We start from the raw sequence: 26,542 nt of genomic DNA, 5'->3' as shown, positions 1-26,542 counted from the left end.
GTTTCTCCACAACCTCACCAGCATTTGATGTTTGCTGTTCTGTTAAATTTTGCTATTCTTACTGGAGTGAGATGATATCTCATAGTTGTTTTAAAATAAATTTTTTAGAGCAAAAGAATTTATGTATTTTTCATCACTCTTATGTTTTGGAAGTTCTGGATAGAATAATATTAAGATATAACATGTCAAGGTCTTTTAAAAACTGAACAGAAAGAAAATTGCTCAGTGAAATCCATTTTTTAAGGGGAAAGATTCAGTGTGAAAAACAATGTATACAAACTTTGTAAATAAACCAGTGTAAAATAAAAAAAAATGCTGTCATTAAATGTTTAGACCTTTGGTGACTTTTTAAAGATAAACAGAAGCAATAACACTATAGAACATAGAACAATTAGATTTTATTTGTAAAAGTGTGTGGTGGTGGTGGTGGTGTATGTCATCAAGTTGGGACTGACCCATAACTCAGATTACCTATCCTTCTTCCGTAGAGCAGCTGCTGGATTAGAACCTTGTGCTTTTGGGATTGCAGTGTAGCTTCTTGCCACCAGGCCACTAGAACTTCCTTAAAAGTATTTAGAAATATGAAATAGAAATTTTAATAAGATATAGTTTTGGTTTGCTTGGATCCACAGTCAACATTTTTGGCACCAGCAGGCAGGAAATTAGAAGACGTATTGCAGTGGGAAAGTCTATGGTTAGAGAACTCTAAAGTGCTGAAGTGCAAAGATGTCAGTCTGGAGACTACTATGCGTCTGATACAGATCATGGTCTTTGCAATCACTTGCTATGCATCAGAGAGCTGGACAATGACTAGGGATGATAGAAGGAGAATTGATGGCTTTGAGCTGTGGTGTTGAAGAAGAGTATTGAATGGACATGGACTGCTAGGAAAACAAACAGATTCATCCTGGAGAGGGTGAAGCCAGGCTGCTCCTTGGAGGCAAGGATTCTGAAGCTTCATCTGACATACTTTGGACATGTTGCAAGGATGGACCAGTCCTTGGAGAGGGACATCGTGCTTGGAGAGTGGAACTACACTCAGGAGAGGAAGACCCTCTATGAGGTGGATTAATTCAGTGACTGGGGTAATCGGGATGGGTGTGTTGGAGACAGTATGATTGGCGCAGGACAGAGCAGAGTTTAGGACTATTGTACATAGGGTCACTATGAGTTGCAGGCAACTCGACAGCACATAACAAGAAGAACAATATGTTTTAAAAGATGATCATTCCTAAGGAAAGAAAAAGATTATGTGCTAGAGCTAGACCATGATACAGGATAGAAATATCAAATACTGTGCTTCATCCATTCCAAGTTAATATTTAGTGCTAATGTAGTTCTAATCACATTTCAATAGACTTTCTGTGGGAAGTCTTCCAGAGGAACTAAGAATTTAAGTTATTAGAAAAAATGAAAATCTTAGGAAATGTTTGCCCAGCACTGTTATACTTAGGATGTGACCAGTGAAGTACACAGTCCACTGTTACAAAACCCACAAAAACATCAAAACAGAAATGTACAAATGAAAATAACTACTCACCACAACAAGATAAACGTAAACAATCCAATTGAAAAATGGGCACAGGATATGAACAGACACTTCACCAAAGACGACATTCAGATGGCAAACAAACCCATGAAGAAATGTTCAAAATCTCTAGCTCTAAGACAGATATAAATCAAAACAACTATGAGATATATCATCTCAATCCAGTAACAATAGCAAAATTTAACAGAACAGCAAGCAACAGATGCTGGCGAGGTTGTGGAGAAACTGGAACCCTTATTCACTGTTGGTGGGAGTGTAAAATGGTGCAACCACTATGGAAGGCAGTATGGCTTTCTTAAAAAGTTTGAAATAGAAATACTATTGGACCCAGCAATTCCACTACCCAAATCAGTGTGTTTTAGGTTTTGGATACACATGGAGATAAATTGGCTTTGTGTGCCACTGAGCCAATTCCAACTCATCTCCATAAACCCCAGTGCTGTTATGTCAAATCCAACTCACAGTCTCCTATAGGACCAAGTAGAACTTCCCGCCCTGTAGAATCTCCACAGCTGTAATTATGAAAGTCCACTGTCACCTCTTTCACCTATGGAGCAGCTAGCTGATGGGTTTGAACTGATTACCTCAACAGTCTCGCACCACCTAGACTCCTTTTCCAGCTTACAGTGACTGAGTATGAGAGAGTAGAACCGCCCTGTAGAGTTTTCTGGGCTCTAAACATACACGTACGGAAGGAAGCCGGCTTTCACATTATTTTCTTGTGAGTGACTGGTGGGTTTGAACCAGTTTTCCTGTTAGCAGTCTAGCATTTAACCACTGTACCAGCTGGGTTTCTTATGTAGTGTGTGTGCAAAACTTAGTCATATAGATATGCTTGAATTTTTGTTTTTTGACACACAGAAGTTTTCACATTTAATTTTCAAGAATAAAAGTGATTTTTGCCTGAGGAGTTAACATCTTAAAATCTGAACTATATTTTAGAACTTTTGCATTGACTGAAAGGAATTTAAACTCTATCTCAACTCTATAGATCTCTAGTTCTATGGAGTTTACAGAGCTATGGACTTAGAGAGTTAGGGTGCTTTAGTTGGTCCTCTTTGATCGTTCTTTGATGATTCAGCAATTCTGAGGTAGGAAGAGGGGCAATCTCCTCTCTGACTTACAGACTTGGGAACACATTGGATGGTGAAGGATAAATATTTTCCCACTCGACAGCAAAAAGGAGAGAGAAACTGAGCTCATTTACATTTATCAACGTGAAGATTTCAATATAGTAATTTTTACTATTGGACAATTAAAATGATAAAAATTTGTGTGGTTGGACAATTCTGGGTGTCTCAGTCAACTTATTTCTTTTAAATGTTATATGTATTTAAATAAATAAGCATTCAAGCAAACTATTTTTTCTATGTATCCACTTTTCATACCTATCCAATCTACATGCTGAGCAAATAATTTAAAAAGCTGTACTTGTTGAAGAAGGGTGTGACAACAGAATTGGAAGAAAGCTTGTCAACCTGAGTTATGCAGATGATGCATTCTTTCTTGCTGAAGGTGAGGAGAACCTGAAGTGCTGCTTGCTGCAGAAGATGAAGGACTGTAGCCTTTAATATGGATCTCAACATCAAGAAAACCAGAATCCTCACCACTGGACCAATAGGCAACATCATGATAGATGGAGAAAAAAAGATTTAAATTGTCGGCAATTCAATCTTCCTTGGTTCCAGCTGCCAAGAGACCAAGAGATATATATACTGGGAAAGTAAGCTGTCAGGAATCTCTCCAAAGTCATGGTGGTTGTTGGTTGGTTGGTTGGTTTTTTAGGTATAATTCCCAGAAGAAGAATTGCTGCGTTTATGCAGAGAAGGGATTTTTTTTTTTTTTTGCTAATTATGTACCTGATGACAACAACAACAACAACAATTAAGTACATTGTAATTAAATATTATGAAAATCCTCCTCAAGGTTAATTAAACACAATTTGTTGTGATCCACACAATCAAATGCCTTTTCACAGTCAATGAATCACAGATAGATACCCTCTGATACTCTTTGCTTTCTGCCAAGATCCATCTGACATTGGCAATAATGTCTCTAGTGCTATAGCCTCTTCTAAATCCAGCTTGTCTTTCTGGTAGTTCTCTGTCAATGTTCCAGTCATTTCTGGATAATTTTTACCCAAATTTTGCTTGCACATGATGTGAGTGATATTGTACAATAATTTCTACACTCTGTCAGGTCACCTTTTTTTTTTTTAAATGGGAATAAATATGGATCTCTTCCATCCAGTTAGCCAGTTTGTCCTCCAAATTTCTTGGCACACCCTGATGAGCATGTCCAGGGCAGCATCAGTTTGTTGAAACATGTCAAATGATATTCTGTCAATTCCTGGGGCTTTATTTTTTGCTAAGTCCTTCGAAGCAGCTTGAATGTCCTCATTCATCACCATTGCCTCTTGATCATATATTGTTTCTTGAAATTTTTCTGTGTCAGGCTATTCTTTTTGGTGCAGTTCCTCTGTATACTCCTTCCACTTTCTTTTAATACTTTCAGGATCATTTAGTATTCTACACATAGTATCCTTAAGTATTGCAACTCGAGGCTTGAATGTGTTTGTTTTTCAGTTCCTTCAGTTTAAGAAATGCTGAGTTTGACCCTTTTTATTTTTATAAAACCAATACTTTAAAAAAAATTGACTCATGGAAAAATTGCAAGAAATATTGATTTGCTCAAAGTTCATATACATTATGTTTCACACTATTCTTCATTATATTGTGTTTCATACAGTCACTCTCATGCAATGTTTTATAAAATCAATCACTATCGGACCTTGCCCATCATTATTCAGTCTTTTCAGGTACCCACCAGATCCTTCCCACCTCCTCCCTCTACCTACCGCACTGTGCAGCCCTGAGGTTTGGGCTCTCAACCCTCTCCTCTCACCTCTTCCCAGCTGGGGTCCCCATACATATTTTACTAGTTATCTTTCTAATTTTACAATAATGATCTTACATAGTATTTACACTCAAATGTAATGCTCTTCAGTCTCTCCCAAGTTATGTAGTATTTTTCAAAATCATTGTTCCCGAGTGCTTCATAGTATTCCATTGTGTGAATGTACCACAATTTCTCAATCCATCCAGTTGTTATTGGAAAGGGAAATTGCCAAATTTATTTGGAGAGGAAAGAGACTGAGTAAATAGAGCACTTTTGTTTTTTTTTTCTATATTTTATTAATTTTCATAAACATTTACAGAGATTTTGGGTTTCCATTCATTCATTGTTGCACTATTCTCTCTACCCTCCTCCCAGTTTGTTCTTGTCCAAATGCCACAGTGCTTGTCAAAGCCAGTTCTGATTAATCTTCTTTGTCAGTGTGTCCTTTGCCATTCCCTATCACTCCTCCCTGAGAGAGACTTCACCCTGAGTCATAAGGAAAAGGGGATGGCGTATTCTCTTAGCTACTTCCTGCTGAAAAGGGACGCTGTGGGTTTCAGGGTGAAGATCTTCTCTCACTACTCTAAAGGGCCCCTTTGGCAGTAGGAAACACATAGACTATTATGGAGATTGATTTTGGAATTTAGATGCACTCTTATTGATTGTGCTTGGCCGTACATGTTCATATCCTTGAAGATGTATCATGGGGGTGTTGCAACCTAGAAGACACAAATTTGACTAACAAGTTATAAGTACATGAGTCCAAAAATTATGGAAAAGTAAAAGAAAAGATTCTTTCATTGTTTTACAAACCCTCCCCCAGGTCCCCTCCACCATGTAGCCCTCGGTCTAGTCTCCTGTGATGACAGAAATACCTAGTTATATATCAATAGAGCACTTTTGAAAAACAAAAATGAAGTGAGAGGTACAGCACTCACTGATCTCAAACCCACCAAACAGCAGTAGTAACCAAAACAGATGGTACTGGTACAATGACAGGCACATAGATCAATGGAACAGAATTGAGAACCCAGAAATAGACCTAGCTATCTATGGTCAACTGATATTTAACAAGGAAATAGAACTTATCAAATGGGGAAATGACCACCTCTTCAACAGCCAATTATTTTTGGTGCAGTGACTCTGTGTATTCCTTCCGTCTTCCTTTGATGCTTCCTGGAACATTCAAGATTTTGCCTATAGCATATCTCAGTACTGCAGCTTGGGGCTTGAATTTTATTTTTCAGATCTTTGAGCTTACAAAATGGAATGCACAGCTAGTTGCCTCTGTGAACTGCCTCATTTGCTATGGGACCAGAACTGCAAGGCTAATGGTGCTGGAATAATTGGGAAAAGAATGATAGCACAACTTGAAAAATGTAATCAGTGTCACTGAACCGTACATGTTGAAGTTCTTGAAATTGCATCTCTTTGGCTATGTGTATTTTCAACAACAACAACAAAAATCCCAAACAAATAACCTAGGAAGATCAGCAATTACTCACATGCAAGCTTTAATTGAGATTGAAGAAAATGCAAACAAATCCACAAGAACTAAAATATGGCCTTTAATCTATCACACCTGAATTTAAAGACCATCTGAAAAATAGATTTGATGCATTGAATGAAAATTATCAAGGACTAGATGATTTGTGGAATAACAATAAGAATATGGTTCATAAAGAAATCAAAAGGTTGTTACAAAGACAAGGAAGAAAGAAAAGACCAAACAGATGTCAGAAGAAACTCTGAAAATTATACTAGAATTCAGGCATGCCAAAACAAGGGGAAGAAATGCTGATGTAAAGGAGATGAACAGAAGATTTCCAAGGGCAGCTTGAGAAGACAAAGCAAAATATTATAATGAAACATACAAAGAGCCAAAGTCAGAAGGGATCTTTTTAAGGCCTTTCTTGATGCTTTCAGATTCTCCCTTTTTGAAAGGTTGTTTGGAAAGGCGCCCTGGTGATGTAGTAAATTATGTGTTGGGCTGCTTACTGAAAGGTCAGCAGATCAGATCCATGGGAGAAAGATGAGGTCATCTCCTCCTGTAAATGTTTATAGCTCAGAGACCAGCAGAGGATTCTCATGGGTTGACAGCTGTGGGTTGGATTAAGAGGCTGTCAGTCTTAAAAAGGATTACCATACTTAGCTGGGAGAGAGTGGATGTCACATAGAAGGAAGAATGAAAACAATGACAGGGTCTGTAGAAGTAGTGGAGAAGGGTGTTTGGGTTCCTGAGGGGTCCCTTTACCTGGACATTTGAGACACACAGCAGAGTGGTTAAAAGCTTGGAAGGAAAGTATGAGAGTCCCTTGAAAGTGCATATAGTTCATACCCTCAGCTACTGATTGAAAGGGAGGATTTCTAGTCAGGAGGTGATATTGCCCAGCTGGAGTGTGGGAAAATCAATCCACTTGACTAGGAACCTGGAGGGTGATCCTAGGGCCTGGCTTCATTCTTAAGTGGATGCTGTCCTTGGTCACCTGTATTTAGGACCCCCAGTGGGGACAGAACTTCACTGAAAGGACAAGGTGGAGACTCCTCTGGAGGCTAGGATTAGAACTCTTGACAAATGGTTGATGGGGAAGTGAGAGATAAACTGAACGATGACATTGACATTACCAGGAAAAACTGGTTTTTGAGTTTTGTTGGAGAAGCTGTCTGTTCACCTGAGTGGAGATGTTGGTAGTATTGGTGTAGAATTGGAGTAACTGGGGTGAACTGTCAGAGACCACTCTAGTACTGAAGAGCAAGGATGTCAGGCTGGAGATTTAAGGTGCTCCTGATCTGGGCTATAGTCTTTGCAGTTATGTGCTATGTGTTGGAGAGCTGGACAGTGACTAGGGATGATAGAGAATTGATGCCTTTGAGCTGTGGTGCTGGAGAAGAGTGTTGACTATACTGTGGACTGCTAGGAAAACAAACAGGCTTGTCCTAGAGAGGGAGAAGCCAGGCTGCTCCTTGGAGTCAAGGATTCTGAAGCTTTGTCTGACATACTTTGAGCATGTTGCAAGGAGGGACCAGTCCTTGGAGAGGGACATCATGTTTGGGAGAGTGGAGGGACAGTGTAGGAGAGGAAGACCCTTGATGAGATAGATTGATTCAGTGATTGGGGTAGTGGGAGTAGGTGTGTCAGTAACAGTGAGGTTAGCACAGGATAGAGCAGGATTTAGGGCTCTTGTACATAGGGTCGCTATGAGTCACAAACAACTTGATGGCACATAACAACAACAGCAATGGGTAAGGTCTGGGTAAAACCTTTGTTTGTTGTTAGATGCCATAGAGTTGAGCGCAACTCACAGTGACCCTATGAACTAAAGATCTGAACCCTGTTCTGTCCTGCACCATCCACACTTCCTGACACACAAGAGCCTATTGCAGCAGTTACTGTGCCAGTCCACCTGGTTGAGGATCTTCCTCTCCTTTGCTGACCCTCCACCCATCCCAACATTATGTCCCTCTCCAAGGAACAGCACCTCCTAGCAACATGTCCAAAGTATGTGAGGCATTCTTGCCTCCAAAGAGCACTCTGGCTCCACCATCTCATTCTCTTGGCATCCATGGGATGTTCAAGGTTGTTCTCCAACACCACAGCTCAAAGGCGTCAATTCTTTTTCTTTCATACTTATTCATTATTCAGGTCTCGGATGTATAGCTAGTAATTGGAAAGACTATGGCCTAAATCAGACGCGCCTTAGTCCTCAAACTGACATCACTCAATAATTTGGAGAAGTCCCTAACTTCAGATTTTACCAGTGCAACGTGTCTCCTTATTTTCTGATTGCTTGTACCAAGGGTATTAATTGTAGATCCAAGCAAGATGAAGCTATAGTCCATTTCAATCTTCTCTCCATCATAACACTGCCTTTTGGTCCAGTGATAAGAATCTTTGTTTTCTTGATACTGAGACACAAACCATATTGAAGGCTACCTTCCTTGATCTTCTGCAACAGGTGCTTCAAATACGCCTCAATTTCAGCAAGTAAGATTGTGTCATCTGCATAATGCAGGCTATTGATGAGTCTCCCTCCAAAGTTAGATCCTGGTGGGTGTTTGTGATTTACTTGAAAGCCTGGGGTGGGCCCTTTGGACATTTCTAAATTCTCTGTCTCTCTCCCCCTGAAGATCAGTTGATGGATTAAAACTGCCTGCTTTTTGGTTGGCCCTTGTGATTCATAGTGATCCTACGTGCAATAGCTCTGAACTCTGCTCTATCCTGAGCCAGTCTCCCTGTCTCCAACATAACCTACTCCCGTTATACCAGTGACTATCAATCTGTCTCATCCAGGGTCTTCCTCTCCTGCACTGTCCCTCTACCCTTCCAAGCATCATGTGCTTCTCCAGGGACTGGTTCCCCCTGAGCATATACTCAAACCATGTGAGATGGAGCCTCAAAATCCTTGCCTCAAAGGAGAAGTCTGGTTTCACCCCCTCTAAGATAAAACCTGTTTATTCTCCTGGCAGTCCACATTCAATACGCTTATCTAGCACCATAACTCAAAAACATCAGTTCTGTCATCTTTGGTAATTGTCCAACAAGTAATTGTGAAGACCATGGCCTAAATCAGGCATACCTTCGTTTCCAAACTGACATCGTTGCTCTTCAGCACTTTTGAGAGATTCCTAACAGCAGCCTTCCCTAGGCAATTCATCTTTTGCTTTTTTGACTGCCAGTGCCAAAATTATTAACAACCTCAGTTTCTTCCCTGTCTATCATGGTACTGCCAGTTGGCCCAGTTATGAGATGTGTGTATATATTTTCCATATATATTTATATGAAAGAAAAGGGAAAAAAGAAACAAGTGAAGGGGAGAAGAAAGAGAGAGAAAAGAGAGAGCCCTGTGTATTTGGCTTGCTGGCAGCCAGGAAAATCATTCTGATCCTTGGCCTTTTCTGATAGATTCCTTCAAACTAGGGCTGAGCTTGAGCTCGGTTTACTATTTGGTACTATTTGAGACTGGTTGATGCTATTTGGTACTCGTTCATACTATTTGGTACTCATTGATACTATTTGGTACTCGTTGGCAGTATTTGGTGCTTACTGCTATTTGATACTATAATACTGGTTGATACTATCTAATGCTCTTTGGTACAATTTGAGATTGATTGATACTAATTGGTACTTGTTGATACTATTTGGTACTGGTTGATATTATTTGGTACTTGTTGATACTAATTGGTACTCTTTGATACTATCCAATGCCATTTGGTACTATTTATTATTGGTTGATACATTTTGGTGCTTAACAAAACCTGGCCAGTCAATAATCATGTGGGCACACAAAGAAACACCCTGACCTACAGCTGACTGTGCGAATGGCACAGGATTGGGCATTGTGTCCTGCCTGTGTGCACTAGTTGGGACTGAGGTGACTGCAGCTATGGTGCATTGCATCACATTCAGAGCTGTGTTGTCATTGTGTACCATCAGCTCAGGACCAACTCTTAGCTGCCCCTCCAGCTGGTTTTCAGAGGCATGGGAGGGTTTTGCTTCTCATGGAAATGTTTTTTCCTTTTTTATCATTGTCTTTTATGAAATAATAATGTTCTAAAGAAAAAAAAAATCACATGGGAGGAGCTTGCCTGTCATTCTCTTTGGAGCAGCAGACGGATGGGAACCGCTTGTCACTGGGTTGGCAGCGTGACTCCTTATCACTAGTCCACCACAGCTCCCTATTCATAGCTGTAGGAGTTAGGATTCTGCTGGATGTTTTAGGTGGACACAGTTCAATTCATAATAACTCAGGTTCTTCCTTGCATTGAAATAATCCCTAGAAAGAGGTTACAGAAACTGTGAAAGTAGCTGCTTTCAGGAAATAGGCTCTAAGAGGTAGAACCTGATAGGAATAAGACTTCATTGTTTTTCTTTTTTACTGATCGTTTTAAAAAGTGTAAGTATGTTACCATTTCAAATTTTTAAAAAATCAACCTGTACATTTATGTAATATCAGAGTAATAATACAGTATAAATATATATTCTAGCTTTTAAAAAATTTTATTTCATAGGGTAGCATACACACATTTTTTTAGAGATTTAATTATTTTATTTAATGAAAAGAAATTTTTTCCTTTTTTTTATTTGAATGAAAGTTTACAGAGACTTTGGATTTCCATTCATTCATTGTTGTACATTTTCCTCCCTGCCCACCCCTCCCCTCCATTCACTTTTCTCTTTGAAAATTAAAAAAAAAATTATTTCATTGTTATACCCCCTCTCCCAGTTCACTTCACTATACAGCTTTCATTCTGGGCTCTTGTCATGACAATAATACCTAATCATATATTCCTCATATACAGTTCTCTCCCTCATCTGTTTCAATACAGTATACATCTTTTATCCCCTCTTAGTTTCACCCCAACCCCGATATCAGTCCCTCTTTACAACAGTGGCACCATGCAGTATCTGTCCTTTAGTGACTGAGATATTTCACTCTGCATAATGTCCTTCAGGGTCACCCATTTTGAATAATATTGCATGAGTTCCTTGTTTTTCAATGCAGTGTAGTGTTCCATTGTGTGAATATACCAGAGCTTCTCTATCCATTTTTTGTTGATGGGCACTTGGGTTGTTTCCAGCTCTTACCTTTTGTGAACAAGGCCACAATAAACATGGGTGTGCATATACACACATTTTAAAGAAAATAATTTGTTGTGTAAGTTGACACAAAACTACAACAGTGGACTTGAGCAGGGTGGAGATGGTGAGAGGGGTGCAGGACAGAAAGATCCCGATCTGTTATGATCTGTTCTTCAGAGAAGGTTGCTATGAGTTCTAGTCAGATAGATGGCACCTAACAACAACAGCAACAGGTTATGTAGGCAATGACAAAGTTGTTACACCGGTTAACAGGACAAGCAAAGGGAATATGAGTTCCATGTGGGCAAGGGGTCTTGTGTGACTTGTTCAGTCAGCACTGTTAGTGGTGGTGGAATGGATACTAACTCTGGCGACCCCGTGTGGCCACAGTGCAGCTGCTCCCTACAGCTTTCAAGTCTGTGAACTTTGTAAGTCAACTGCCAGGCCTGGTTCCCACAGAGCCTCAGGGGAGTTTCAAATGTCAGTTGAGCACTTAATGGTTTGTGCCACCCAGGGACTTCTATAACATGTGGTAGGTCATCTGTAAATATATACTAAAGCAATGGATGGCTGGCCTAATCAATTCATAATCTAAGTGCAGAAAGAAAAGTTTGATTGTGCTCTTAATTTCATGCATATTATTATTGTTGTTACATACTGTGAAGTTGGAACTGATTAATTGCTGACCCTCCAGTGGGTTTTCAGAGGCAGTGAATGGCGTGGGATGACCGGAAGAGTACACTGACAGAGAACTAGCAGAAATACAAGCTGGGCTTAGAGGAGGTCGTAATACTAGAGACATTATCGCCAATGTCAGATGGACCTTGGCAGAAAGCAGAGAGTACCAGAAGATTATCTGTATTTCATTGACTGTGCAAAGGCATTTGACTGTGTGGATTACAACAAATTGTGGCTAAGCTTGAGGAATATAGGAATCCTAGACACTTGATTATGCTTATATGAAACCTTTACTTGGACCAGGAAGCAGTCCACAGAACAGAGCAAGTAAACATTGCATGATTCAAAATCAGGAAAGGAGTGTGTTACAGATGTATCCTGTCTCTATACCTTTTCAATCTATATGCAGAACAGATCGTTTAGGAAGCTGGACTTTATGAGGAGGAAGGTGGCATTAGGATTTGAGGAAGACTCATCAACAACCTATGTTATGCAGATGACACAACCTTGCTTGCTGAAACTGAGGAGGACCTAAAGCACTTGCTGCAGAAGGTCAAGGACTGAGTCTTCAATATCTATTGAAGCCAAATATCAAGAAAACAAAGATTTTCACCCCTGGGCCAATTGGCAGCACCACGATAGATGGAGAAGAGATTGAGGTTGTTAACAATTACAGCTTGCTCAGCTCCACAATCAACACTCTTGACACTAGCAGTCAGGAAATCAAAAGATGAATTGCACTGGTAGAATCTGTTGTCAGAGATTGTTTCAGAGTAATGAAAAGCAACAATGTCAATCTAGAGAATAAGGTGCACCTAATCCAGGCCATGATAGTCACCATTACTTGCTATGCATCAGAAAGCTGGACAATGACTAAAGATGACAGAAGAAGAATTGATGTCTTCAAGTTATGGTGCTGGAGAAGAGTCTTGAACATACCATGGACAGCCAAGAAAACAAATAAGTCTATCTTGGAGAAGGTGAAACCAGATTTCTCCTTGAAGGTTAGGATTTTGAAGAGTTCTGGCTCACATACTTTGGCACTTTGTGGCCAGGAGGAACTGGTCCTTGGAGAAGAACATCACGCTCTAAAGGGTAGAGGGATGGCGAAGAAGAGAAAGACCCTGGATGAGATGGGTTGATACAGTAACTGGGAAAATGGGTTTAGGTGTGTTGGAATTAGTGAGATTGTCTCAGGACAGGGCAGGGTTCAGAACTGCTGTACATGGAGTCACTATGGGTTGCAGGCAACTCGACAGCATATAACAACAACAAATGGCACGAGAAGAGATTGTCCATCTTTCTTTCACAGAGCAACTGGTGGACTCAAACCGCATGTTTCTGGCTTGGCAGCACAACTCCTTACCACTAAGCCACGAGAGCTCCTTTCGTGCATATTAGAAAGAGGTAATAAAGGAGCTATGTTTGTAGTGTTTAAGGAAGTAGATTTTGTTAGACCCACTGTTGAGGGAAAGTTGTTCATTAAGAAGATGCTTTGAGAGTTAATAAAGTCACGGAGGACAAGAAGGCTTGAAGACACTTACTAGTGAGGCAGACGGCCAGCATGGGGAGTGTCAGTAGGGAGGATGGCCAGGAAAGTGTGGCGCCCCAAGAACAAAGGATGCGCACACCAGGAAGGGTAGGCCAGCGGACAGTATCCAAACACTCGATCAAAACCTCAGTGGGCTTTCAAAAGGACAGGTGCCTGGATTACATGTAATACATATATTGTTGTTGTTGTTCTTGTTCTTGTTATGTGCCGTCAAGTCACTTGTGACTCAGTGACCCTATGTACAACAGCCCTAAACCCTGTCAAGCTCACTGTCTCTTACACATCCACCCTGATTACCCCAATCACTGAATCAATCCACCTCATATAATACATGTATTAGTAGTAGTTCTGGAATAGAGGATGCTTTTATGCGGGGAGATCCTGGAAGTACAGATGGCTACTGCCGTCTTTGGTTACTAAGCAAGATATTGGAGGTTTAAGTTTACTTAGAGATGCCTCAGAAGAAAGGCAAAGTGATCTTCTGAGAAATCAGCCATTGTGAACCCCATCATGCACATGTCTAGTGTCGTACAGCTGGGATCACGGGACTTGAGATTGAATCCAAAGCCACTTTGGGACACTGTCTCAGGCTTCAGCTAGAAGGAGTGTTCCTTACCCTGCATTTTCCTCTGCTGTCCTCCCAGGTCTCAGATGAATAAGGACGACAGGCTGACTGGTAGGCTCTTTGGTTGTTTGAAAGACCAAACTGAATGTCCTGTTTTCTTTATTTCCTTGCAGAATGCTGTTTCCAAGCATGGCTCCCAGTTCCAAGGCAATTCTCAGCACGACGCCCTGGAATTCCTCCTCTGGCTGCTGGATCGCATGCATGAGGACTTGGATGGCTCTTCCCGAAGGGAGATGGCTGAGAAGGTCAGCTACTTTACAAAAACCCAAACGGTTGTGATTAGAAGTTATCATTATCGTCATAATTCTATATACATATATATACATATGTGTGTGTATACACACACACATACATATTTAAGGGAGCTCTGGTGGCTTAGTGGTAAGAAGCTGCACTGTCAACTCCAAGGCACATGGTTCCAGTCTACCACCTGCTCTGCAGGAGAAAGATGGACAATTTCCCATCAATTATTCTGCCTCTGAAAACCCACTGAAAGATCAGCTATGAGTGAGTTTTGACTTAAGGTATACGACAACAGCATACATGCATGAGGATAATAATCATTTCACATGCACGATTCAGTACCATTAATTGCATTTACGATGTTGTCCATCACCACTGTCCATTTCCTAGTGTTTTCCGTCTCCCTAGACTGAAACAGTAGAGCGCTGATGCTGCCATCTGTGGGGACTTTGGTGCGAATCCATTGATCACACCAGGAGCTTCATGAGAAAGATGAGCGATCTCCTTCTGTGAGATTTACAGCCTCTGAAAATACATAGAAAGGTCAGATATGATCAATTCCCACTTGGCGGCAGTGAGCAGGGTTCATGTACTCTTTGGTGCTTGGCAAAGATAAATGACAGTTAAAGAAAAGCAACACTCTAGAGGCCAACGTCCTGTCTCTAGCCTCTGGTAAACCACTAGGCAACTTTTGCTTCTTTCTGTAAGTGTTAAAATAAAATATTTCTCCTTTTTAGTTTGACTAGTAAGTCATAATGTTTTTAAGCACTGCTCTTGAAACATTGTATTCTGTATGATTTAAACTTTTTCATTGAATTTCATTTGGTTCTTCGAAATGGAATCTTGACGTTTAGGTTCTTAGAGTCTTGTGTGACTGTACAGGTTACTTTCTACGCAGGGTTGTGCCCCGCTGCCTTCTCTGGCTCTGTTTGCTCTAGCCAGGGCACTCCCCACCAGTGCAGTCTTTCTTATCCTCCCTAATCCCAGCGATAAAGTGAATAACTGAGCCCTTTCCCACCCAGTCACCTATGAGTCATGATGAAGCCATGTGTGTCTTCTCAGAGATCATCAATGGCTGGTTTTCAGTGGTAGACGCCTAAGTTTTTCTTAAGAGGCACCTCTGAATAAACTTAATTAACCATTTGCACTACCCAGGCAATGAATAGGGAGTGGGTGGATAGGCAACTGCCCTGCCAATTCAAAGGCAGGCCCTTTGAATCCCCCAGCGGCTCCATGGGAGAAAGATGGGCAACATTCTGTGAGATTTGCAGTATCTGAAAACCCACTGCAGGTTCAGCTCTGAGTCATTTTGGCAGTAATAAGGGACTTGTACTTTCTTGGGCTTAATATGTAAAACCTTCCTTGCTAAAAGTGAGGAGAATTTGAAGCACTTTTGCAGAAGAGCAAGAAATGTAGCCTTCAATATGGATTTTATCTCAATGTCAAGGAAACAAAGGTTTTTACCACTGGACCAATAGGCAACATCATGGTAGATGGCGAAAAGATTGAAGCTGTCAGCAACTTTATTTTACTTGGATCCACAGTTAACACCCTTGGTACCAGTAGTCAGGAAAGCAGGAGATGGAAAAGTCTGCAGGTAGGCACCTCTCCAAATTATTGATCAGTAATGATGTCACTTTGAGGACTAAGGTGTATCTGGTTCAGGTCATAGTCTTTCCTATCCTTTGCTATGCATCTGAGAGTTGGACAGTGAACAAGGAGGACAGAAATAGAATTGATGCCTTTGGGCTATGGTGTTGGAGAAGAGCACTGAACATCCCATGGACAGCCAGGAAAACTAACAGATACATGTTGGAGAGGATACACCCAGAGTGCTTTTTGGAGGCAAGAATGATGAGATTTTTGTCTTACATATTTGGGGCATGTTGCTAGAAAGGGCTATTCTTTGAAGAAGGACATGATACTAGTAAGTGGGAAGGATCGGTGAAGGAGAGACCCTCAACCAGGGGACTGATGTGCCACAGTGGGCTTTTGTGTGCATTCGTGTGGTTACCCGAGGCCGTGAGTATCAGCCTTATTTCTTTCCAGTTGTGCCGTCTCAACCTTACTGCTGTGCTTTCTTGGTTTTTTTACTCTACAGAGTAGCAATTTCCAACTTTTTCCAACTTTTTTTGAGCCACCTGATGGATGATTTTTACTGTTCATATTCCAGATTTTGACAAAACTCCAAAATGTCTTTGGGGAAAGGACAGCACTACAATAATTGTAACACCAACAATTTCTAACAGCTGTGGTCAGGGATATGATAGATTTGTTCTATATTGTTACAGTGATATCAAGTCACCTGTGTACAACAGATCTGAACCTTGCTCTATATTCTACATGGACACTATGAGATAAAAATCAATGATGGAATATTTTCTACATCCATTCTTTTTATCTCTCAGTCAAGAAAGTAAAGGGCACTCAGAGGGCATAGCGCACAGGACCTGGCTGCTAGCTCAAAGGCTGCACACCTCTGGTGGTGTGAATACACCAGCGGGTCCAAAGGAGAAAGAAAAGAAGCCGCGCCTTGTGTGATTTACAGCCTTGGAAAACCAATGGAGGGTCACCTGTAAGTAGGTTCTGACTTGACAGCAAGTAGAGATAAGTGAAGTTATTGTAACTTGAACAAAGGTAGGATAATAGTATCCATGAGTAATGTACTCGTTGTTGTTGTTGTTGTTGTTATGTGCCATTGAGTCGCTTGCGACTCATAGCGACCCTATGTACAACAGCCCTAAACTCTGCTCTGTCCTGTGCCAATCGCACTGTGTCTGACACTCCCATCCCAATTATCCCAGTCACTGAATCAATCCACCTCATAGAGGGCCTTCCTCTCCTGCGCTGTCCCTCCACCCTCCCAAGCATGATGTCCTTCTCCAAGGACCTGTCTCTCCTCACAACATGTCCAAAGTATGTTAGACGGAGCCTCAGAATCCCTGCTCCAAGGAGGCCCCAGTTTAACCCTTTCCAGGACGAATCTGTTTGTTTTCCTAGCAGTCCATGGTATTCTCAATACTCTTCTCCAGCACCACAGCTCAAAGGCATCAATTCTCCTTCTATCCTCTTTGGTCATTATCCAACTCTCTGATGCATAACAAGTGATTGCAAAGACCGTGGCCTGTATCAGAGGCACCTTAGTCTCCAGAGAGATACCATTGCTCTTCAGTACTTTGGAGAGGTCCCTAACAGCAGACTTTCCCATGGCAGTGTGCCTTTTAATTTCCTGGCTGCTGGTGCCAAGACTGTTGACTGTGGAGCCAAGCAAACTAAAGCTGTGTACAATCTCAATCTCTTCACCATTCATCCTGATGCTGCCAATTGGTCCAGTGGTGAGAATCCTTGTCTTCTTGACATTGTGCCTCAATCCATATTGTAGGCTGCAGTCCTTGACACTCTGCAGCAGGTGCTTCAGGTCCTCTTCAGTTTCAGCAAGCAGGGTTGTGTCATCCGCATAACGCAGGTTGTTGATAAATCGTCCACCGATCTTGACCCCACATTTCTCCTCATAGAGCCCAGCCTCCCGGATAATCTGTTCTGCATATAGGTTGAAAAGGTATGGAGATAGGATGCAACCCTGGTGTAGTCAAAGAAAATGTTTCACCAATTTTGGTAATGATTCAACAACACATCACTTTTGTTGTAGCTCACAAATGACCCAGATTCAGTCATTCAAATTGCTGGACCAGTTTATCTTCTTACTTTCTCTTCATCCCTCTCATGAATCAGTTAAAGAACTCTTGGTCTATCAGTTTTTAATCTATTCAGCCATCACTTACTTTCCCATCACTTCATTTTTTGTTTGGAAATCATGATTCTAGGATCATTTTGGTTTATTTCCCCATCTTTGTCCATATAACCAAATGTCATTTTTGTTTCTCTTTCAAAAGGAAAACTTGTGTGTGTATGTGTATATGAAAAATATATGTTTCAAGTATGAAGAGATCCATTTGTGTGTGTGTGTGTGTATGTGTGTGTGTGCAACCTTCACTACTATTTATTTCCTAAACCTTTTCATTGCCCTAAATAAGAACTTAGTTCTCCTTAAGCACTAACTTCCCATTTTCCCTTCCCCTCAGCCCTTGATGACCACCAGTCAACTTTCTGTCTCTATGCATTTGCCTATTCTAGATATTGCAAGAAAATGGGGTTTTATACTATTTGGCCTTTTGTGTCTGACTTCACTCAGCATACAGTTTTCGGGGCCCATCCATGTGGTAGCTTGCATCAGAATTCAATTTTTCTTTGTGATTGAATGGTGTTGCATTGTATGGATATACTCGTTTTGGTTTTGTTCATTATTTGATGGACATTTGGGTTGCTTTGAATTTTAAACAAATGATGTTGTTAAAACCGAATAGTTTTACCTAGGTGCATAAACAATTTTAATGCCTAAATGGTACTCATGGGTTGCCAAAATGCATGAAACAAGGAAAGTAATATCATATTCCTCAGACCACAAATTACAGTATTATGTAAACTGTAAATAACCGTGGCCGTTTATGGAGACCTTCTAGGCTCCTTCCATATAGCATGTTTCTCACTTACGAACTACCTCATTTCTCAACATTTACTATTTATTGTTGTTGTTATGTGTGATTTGTGACTCATAGCGACCCTATGTACAACAGCTGTGAACCCTGCTCTATCTTGTGCCAATCTTGTTGTCTCTGACACACCTACCCCCCATTACCCCGGTCACTGAATCAATCTCTCTCATCCAGAGTCTTCTCTCTTGCGCTGTCTCTCTACCCTCCCAAGCATGGTACCCCTCACCAAGGATTAGTCCCTCCTTGCAACATGCCTAGTATGTCAAACAAAGCCTAAGAATTCTTGCCTCCAAGGAGGAGCCTGGTTTCACCCTCTCTTGGGTAAACCTGTTTGTTCTCCTAGCAAGCCATGGTATGTTCAGTACTCTTCTCCAGCACCACAGCTCAAAGGCACCAATTTTCCTTCTAGCTTCCCTAGTGGTTGTCCAGCTTTCTGATGTGTAAAAAGTAATTGCAGGGGTGGGGGGAGAAGTAACTGCGAAGACCATGGCCTGGATCAGGAGCACCTTAGTCTCAATACTGACATCATTGCTCTTCAGTACTCTGGAGAGGTCCCTGATAGCAGACTTTCCCAATGCAAATTATCTTTTGATTTCCTGGCTTCTGGTACAAAGAGTGCTGATTTTGGAGCCAACTGAACTAATGCTGTTAACACTGTCTCTCAATCTCTTCATCATTTATCATGATGCTGCCAATATGACCAGTGGTGAGATTCTTTGTTTTCTTGATGCTGAGCTTAATCCCAAATTGAAGGCTGCTGTCCTGGACCTTCTGCAGCAAGTGCTTCAGGTCCTCCTCAGTTTCAGCAAGTAGGGTTTTGTCATGTGCATAATGCAGATTGTTGATGAGTCTTCCTCCAGTCCTGATGCCACATTCCTCCTCATAGAGCCCAGCCTCCCAGATGATCTGTTCCACATATAGATGGAAAACATATGGAGATAGGACACATCCCTGGCATACACCTGCCCGATTTTGTACCATGCAGTGTTTCCTTTCACTGTTCTGACTGCTGTCTTCTCATCAAAGTATAGGGTTCACACAAGCACAATTAAGTATTCTGGGATTCCCATCTTCTCAGAGTCAGCCAGAGTATGTTGTGATCCACACAGTCAAATGCCTTTGCATAGTCAATGAATCACAGATAGATATTCCTCTGGTGCTCTCTGCTTTCAGCTGAGATCAATCTAACATTAGCAATAATATCCCTAGTGCTACAACCTCTTCTAAACCTAGCCTGCACAACTGGCAATTCTCTGCTGATGTGCTGTTCCAGTTGTTTCTGGATAATATTTAGCAGAATCTTGCTTGCATGTGATATTAATGATATTGTTTAATACTTTCCATAATATGTCAGATCACCTTTCATTGGATTGGGATAATGGATCTCTTCCAGTCAATTGGCCAGGTGGTTGTCCTCCAGATTTATTAGCAAAACTTGGTGAATATATTCAGGGCAGCATCTTTTTGTTGAAATATGTCAATTGAAAAAAAAAAAGAAATATGTCAATTGGTATACCATCAATTCCTGGGGCCTTGTTTTTTGTCAATTTTTTTGTGGGGGAGGAGAGAAAAAAGTTTATTTAATGAAAGATGAGACAGAAACATATTTTCAATTCTTGGCCTAAGTTTTAATTCTTTCCAGTAGAAACAAAAACTTCCTGAACCCCTTTCAGTGTAATCCAAAACTTGAACTTCTTCTATTTCTGGATTTAAAAATCTGTTCCAATCACCTTTTTTTTACTTCAGATTTTTCTTTGCCAAAATTAAACAGTACGACACTGACATTTCCTCTGTAATCTTCATCTATCACACCAGCTCCTACATCTATGAAATGTTTTGCAGCCAAGCCAGAACGTGGAGCTGCTCTTCCTTAACACCCAGAAGGAAGGGCGATCTGAATGTCTGTTTTCACAAGGGCTTTCTCCAGGAGTAGAAGCATGTAATCATAAGCACTGGACAGGTCGTAGCCCGCGGCCCGTGCACCATGCTCTGAGAGCCTGGAGAAGCGTAGCCGCACACCGACCACCTCCGCAGGCCTGGCCCACTGGCTGGGCGAGATGGCGAGGGTGTCTTCGGAGCAAGGCATAGTGGCACAGTGAGAATGCGGGCAGACAAATGCAGATGATGGCGTGAGAGAGAAAGAGAGAGGACTCAAGCTGCAGGGCGCTACCCAACATTTTTTGTAAATTTTTTTTCAGAGCATCTTGCTCATATGTTATTTCATGAAACTCTTCTGTGTCAGCCAAGGTCTTTTGGTACAGTAACTCTGTATACTCCTTCCATCTTCTTTTAATGCTTCCTTGATCATTTAATATTCTGCCCAAAACTTTCCTTAAGCATTGCAACTCAAGGCTTGAATTTGTTCTTCAGTTCTTTCAGCTTAAGAAATGCTGAGCAAGTTCAGCCCTTTTGATTTTCTGACTTCAGCTCTTTGCACATTTTATTATAATAATTTAATTTGTCTTCTTGCACTGCCCTTTTAAATTTTCTGTTCAGCTCCTTAATTTCTTGATTTCTTCCCTTTGCTTTGGCTTCTCAGTGCTCCAGTGCAATATTCAGAGTCTCATATCCGTTTTGGTCTTTTCTTCCTCCTCTTTGTAAAGACCTTTTGCATTCTTCATGGTTGATATTCTTAATATCCTCCCACAACTTATCTGGTCTTCACTCATTAGTGTTCAAGACCTCAAACATGATACTGAGATGGTTTTGAAATTAGAGTGAAATAGATTCAAAGTCAAATTTTGTTTCCTGTTTATTACAATAGTGAAAAATCTGTTCTGTGATGATTTTGTGCACTAATGACCTATGTCTGGCAGCCACAAACACCAGGTGAGAGTGACGTTGACTGTGATGGCTCAGGTTATGTGCCAGTGTGGCTGAGCCATGATTCTCCATGGTTTGGCACTTTATGTAACAAGGTAACTTGAAAGTAGTCTAATTGTGCCGTCATCTTTCATTTTGTAATGTGATGTGGCCATCCTCCATTTTTGCATAATGCCAATTTTCACAGAATGACCTTGCCTTTGAAACCTAACCATGTCAACAAGTTAGGAGTGAGTGCATAAGTAAATCAAGAATTGGAGAGTCTGGGTAACTTTCTTGAAGCAACACAGCTAAGGAAGGGACAGAGTCAGGATTCAGACTTAAGAGGGTCTGACCTGAAAGTCTGTGGCTTATTTAGATGTAATGGCCTGAGTCAACCCAAGGGAGGAAAGACCGATGACCAGCTACCCAAACCCAGCTGGTGAAAATGCTGTACATCACAGTGGATCAACTGCAAATTATCAAAGTATGATACAGGGCTGGAAAACATTTTATTCCTTTTTAGCTCACAGCGTACCATGAACTAGAAGTCAAACAGTGGCATCAAAACAACAACAAAATCATCCCTTCCTTTGAGGTCAGTGGTGGCTCATTGATAGGATTCTCCTCTTCCATTCACGGTCAGTGAACCTCCTGTGCAGCCACCACTTCTCTGTCAGTAGAGGACTGAAGTTGCTGTGATGCTGGACAAGTTTAAGTGGAGCTTCCAGACTAACACTAGGAAGAAAGTCCTGGTCATCTGTATATGTAAGTCAGCCAGTGAAAGTCCTGATGATCACAACACTTCAATCTAAAACTGACCATGGGCATGGTGCAGGACCAGGCAGCATTTAGTTCAGCTGTGCATGGGATTGCCATGAATCAGAGGCTGCCTCGGGGCAGCTAACAGTAACAGCATCATCCCTAAAACACACAAAGAACACAAATAAGCAGTCACCACATGGAAATCTCAAAGCCTGAGAAGACCATATATGCGGAGTTTCTGGGTTTTTCCTTAGTTGTAGAATTACAAGTGATCCCCACCCTGCCATTTATTTACAGTGATTTTTCTGTTTATTGTACCTAGGTGTTTTTAGTTATAGGGTTGTTGTTATGTTGTTAGGTGCTGTTGGGTCAAGTACAGTTCATAGCAAACCTAGGAACAACAGATCAGAACCCTGTCCCATCCTGTGCCATCCTCACAGTTTCTGACACACTCAAGCCCATTGCTGAGGTCGCTGTCTCAATCCATCTGGTTTAGGGTCTTTCTCTCCTTCACTTCCCTTTACCTTTCTAAGTATGAGAGGGCTCCTAGGAATAACTGCTCCTAGCAACTTGCCAAAGCGTGCAAAACAAAAACTTCATCATCTTTGCCTCCAAGGAGCACTCTGGCTGCACTTTCTGTAAGGCATGTCTGTTTGTTCTTTTGGCAGTCCATGGGATATTCAGCACTGTTCGCCAACACCGCAGTTCAAAGTCATCAATACTTCTTCTGTCATCTTAATTCATTGTCAGTTGAGGACTAAGGTGTGCCTGATTCAGGTCATGGTCTTTTCAATCACGTTCTATGCATCTGTTTTAGTTAACGTTGTTTTTGTTGATTGCCATCAAGTTGAAACCGACCCATAGCTGACCCTCCAGCAGATTTTTAGAGGCAATGAATCACATGGGAGGAAATTGCCCATCCTTCTCCCTGAAAGCATCTGGTATACTTAAAGCACATGCCTTTGGAATTGCAGCACAACTTCTTATCATTAGGCCAGCAGAGCTATGGATGGCAGAAATTTCACTTGACCCAGCTTTAGAAAGAGAATTTCCTGGTTTTTACAACTAGGAAGTTCAAGGTTGAGCCAGTGTCAGGTAGGGCAGGATTCAAGTATTTATATGGTGACATAAGTTCTCTTCCCCCCACCCTTAACTTTTTTTTAAGATTTGAGTTAAAGTTTACAGAGCAAATTGGTTTTCCAGTCAATGGTTCGTGCACATAAGTGTTTTAAGACATTGATTACAGTCTCCACATTGTGACTCTTCCTACTTGTCTATCTCATCTCCATTTGTCCTTCTTTCCTATCCCTTCCTGCCTCCTGAGTTTTATCCCTGGACAGGTGCTGCACGTTTGGTCCTGCCTGGCCATGTGTCCTACAGTGCATTCCTCCCTAGTGTTATCAGTCACTGTACAGGCCTGTCTGTTGTTTTCAGTGTAGGTCTTTGGCTCTTGTTAGCTCTTCTCTTGGCTTCTCAGTCCAGCTTTGCCCACATGATGGCAAGAGAACCCCTGTAATGGTAATGCTTATGCTAATACGAATCCTATGCAGCCTCTGAGGATTGGTTGTCCCAGCTCAGTCTGCATGTCCATTCCTGGATGCCTGGCACCCAGATTGGAATATTTACATTTTTTAAGGGTTTTACAGTTTATTAATCTTCTGGTGAAAAAGCCACACAGTCATTGCAGATCACATCACTGGAGAATGTTTATGCCTTCTTTCTGCCAGCTCCCACATTGGCCTTCACAGTCCTCCTGACTTTCTTCATCCTGTTTATGTGCTCCTTGTGCTGTTTCCTTGACATCTTTTTCTTCTCATACAGACCATATCATGCAAGTCTGTGTTTGGGTTCATTTTCCTTCATATAATCCAAGGAGTCATAAATCATGCCAAAGCCCGTAGTCTTGCCACCAACAACTTGGGCTCTGAATCCAAACAAAGATGACACTTGGTGTGGTCTTGTACATTTTTGCTAGTTTTTCTTGAATTTCTGTCTTACAAACTATTGCCTTCCCAGGGTGAAGAAGATCAATAACCATTTGCTTCTGCTGCAGTAGTCGGCTGGTCATGAACTTCCTGCCCCGGATAGTCACCGTGTCATTCATGATGGTGACCTTCACTCATGCAGACAGAGAGGAAAAGCCAGATTGGAATATTTTAATTGGTCATCCTGGACTGCATACCTGTACTGATGAAACCCCATCCAGATATATGGGCCTAAGAAAGCTTTTATACAATTGGAAAAGAGAAGACTGGGCAGATCCTAGGATCTGAAGATCTTTTCTCATATGGCAAAAACTTTGCAGATGAGATTAAGTTAAGACATTTGAGATGAGGAGTTGTCTTTAGTTACTCATGTGAGCCTGGAATGTCAATATGAGTATCCTTGTAAGAGAGCGGGAAGAGGGACACTTGAGAAGTATGGAGTAGAAAGCTGTGTGCAGACAGCAGAGAGCTCTGAAGATTGGCATGATGCTGTGACAAGCCAGCATGATCCAGTGGACAGCCACCAGTCACCGGAAGAGGACAGGAGCAGACCTTCCCCTGTGGTCTCTGGAGAGAGCTTGGTCTTGGGGACACTTTGATTTCTGTTCTGCATAACTGTTGGTATGAATTTCCAGACATTGGCCTCCAGCACATGAGAGATTACATCTGTGCCATTTTAACCACTAGTTTGGAGTAATTTGTTACAGTGGCCACAGGGAACTGAATCCACAGGGGACAGACACACAGAAGAACACAGGAGGGGAGGCACAGGGAAAGACAGAACCTTTATGTCACTTTCTGAGGTGGAAGGCCTGGTTTGTCTGAGAAGGATGGAGCTGATGTTCAAACTCCCTCCCTGGGAAACGTGGAAAGAATGCTTTAGTGGGAGGACCCTGGGAAGATCTGACGAGACTGTGTGTGCGGTGCTGCCAGCCTGCCCAGGTGGAGTCTAGACATACGAAGCCAGCCTAATGAACAGGGGGCTTCAACTCACAAAAAGGGTGAGAGTGAGTGAGCATCTACCAACGTTTTATCCTTTAGTTTTGTTTTTGCTGTGAGTTTTGTTTTGTTTTCATTCGGCTCCAGTGTATTTTCGAGGATAGACATTAAAGGATGGAGGGTGCCATGGGTTCATACTTGGCTCGCCTCCTTCCCCTGCCCTTGTTGGGTCATACTCTTGGTTATGGCAATTCTGCCAGCCTCCAGCAGGAGGCGCTGAGAGCACTGACTGTAGCTCGCCTCTTGGCGTATCCGGTCCCATGGCGCACCTCTAAGTGTCTCCGAGGTTTCGTTGTCCTTCAGTTTTGCACTTTCAGCATTTTGCTTTTGCCTCTCGAGGAATTCGGGAGGGCAAGGGATAGAGAAAGTGCCGAGTTACAGTAAAGGGAGTCCTGAACCCCAAATTTTGTCCAGAGCTAGTCCGACCTGGATACTGGGTCCAGCAGGAGGCCATAGACGTGAGAGGGGTTGAGCAATTGGGGTTCATCTAATCTCGCTTCTTGTCCTTGTGTTTTTGCAGCTTCAGCCTGAAGCCAGTCAGAACTCTGAGAACATCCTGTCTCCAACTGCTCAGCCTCCTCTAAGCCAGAGCTTTGTACAAAGTCACTTTCAAGCACAATATAGGTAAGAGTTGAATGTCTTTAGAGCTCCTCACCCAGAGCTCGTGGGAATTGTGTGCCCAGTTAACCCTGAGGTTAAAAGCCAACAAAAACCAGAAATTCTCCCATTTTAGTTTCCACCTGAGAACTAACCCTGTCTGACCCTTAGTAATTCTTGGTTTCCCTCTTCTGGCTCTGTGCCATCCATCTCCCCTAGATGAGTAGGTTTACAGAGTGCAAACCTGAGGCTACTGTCTTCCCAGACAGCAGTCATGGTCAAGAACAAGAAGCACTGTCAGTTTTAGCCAGAGAATCCACTTTCATAAGTTAAGGGTTTCTAAAAAATAAATAAATAAATCATTTTAGAAAGTGGCTTTTCTTTTCAGGTTATGAGTGAGCATTTGCCAGAGCTTTTCCTTAAATTTTTTGCTTTCTCAGCATTCTCTTTTTGACTGCCAAGGAGTTTGGGGGAGGGTGGGGAATAAGAGATTGAAAGAGCACTGAATTATGGTGAAAGGAGCCCAGAAGGCCCAATTCTGTCCAGTATAAATAACGGTATCACAGAATCATGTGAGGCAGAACTTGTTTTAAGTTTGGAAATTATGCCTTTATTTGTGGTGGGTTTTTTAATTTAATTTAGGTTGTTTATTTTTCATTTCAATGAACATCTACAGAGATTTTGGGATTCCATTCATTCATTGTTGCACCCTTCTC

General features: G+C 41.6%; 1 protein-coding gene and 1 pseudogene across 1 annotated transcript in view; one reads left to right on the top strand and one right to left on the bottom strand.

Annotated features, from left to right (window-relative positions):
• The window catches only part of LOC102852882 (ubiquitin carboxyl-terminal hydrolase 43-like), an 80,032-nt gene that overhangs the window by 9,016 nt on the left and 44,474 nt on the right, over positions 1 to 26,542 (top strand). Inside the window, 2 exon segments of the mRNA XM_006900519.1 lie at positions 13,996 to 14,127; positions 25,750 to 25,853. Coding sequence (XP_006900581.1) covers positions 13,996 to 14,127; positions 25,750 to 25,853 — 236 coding nt within the window.
• LOC102875369 lies at positions 18,251 to 20,764 on the bottom strand (annotated as a pseudogene).

This window comes from Elephantulus edwardii, unplaced genomic scaffold (assembly GCF_000299155.1).
Source record: "Elephantulus edwardii isolate Elephantulus edwardi_28Jun2011 unplaced genomic scaffold, EleEdw1.0 scaffold00286, whole genome shotgun sequence".
NCBI classification, from domain to species: Eukaryota; Metazoa; Chordata; class Mammalia; order Macroscelidea; family Macroscelididae; genus Elephantulus; species Elephantulus edwardii.
Note: the sequence above shows the minus strand (reverse complement) of the source record. Positions and strands in the feature narration are given on the sequence as shown.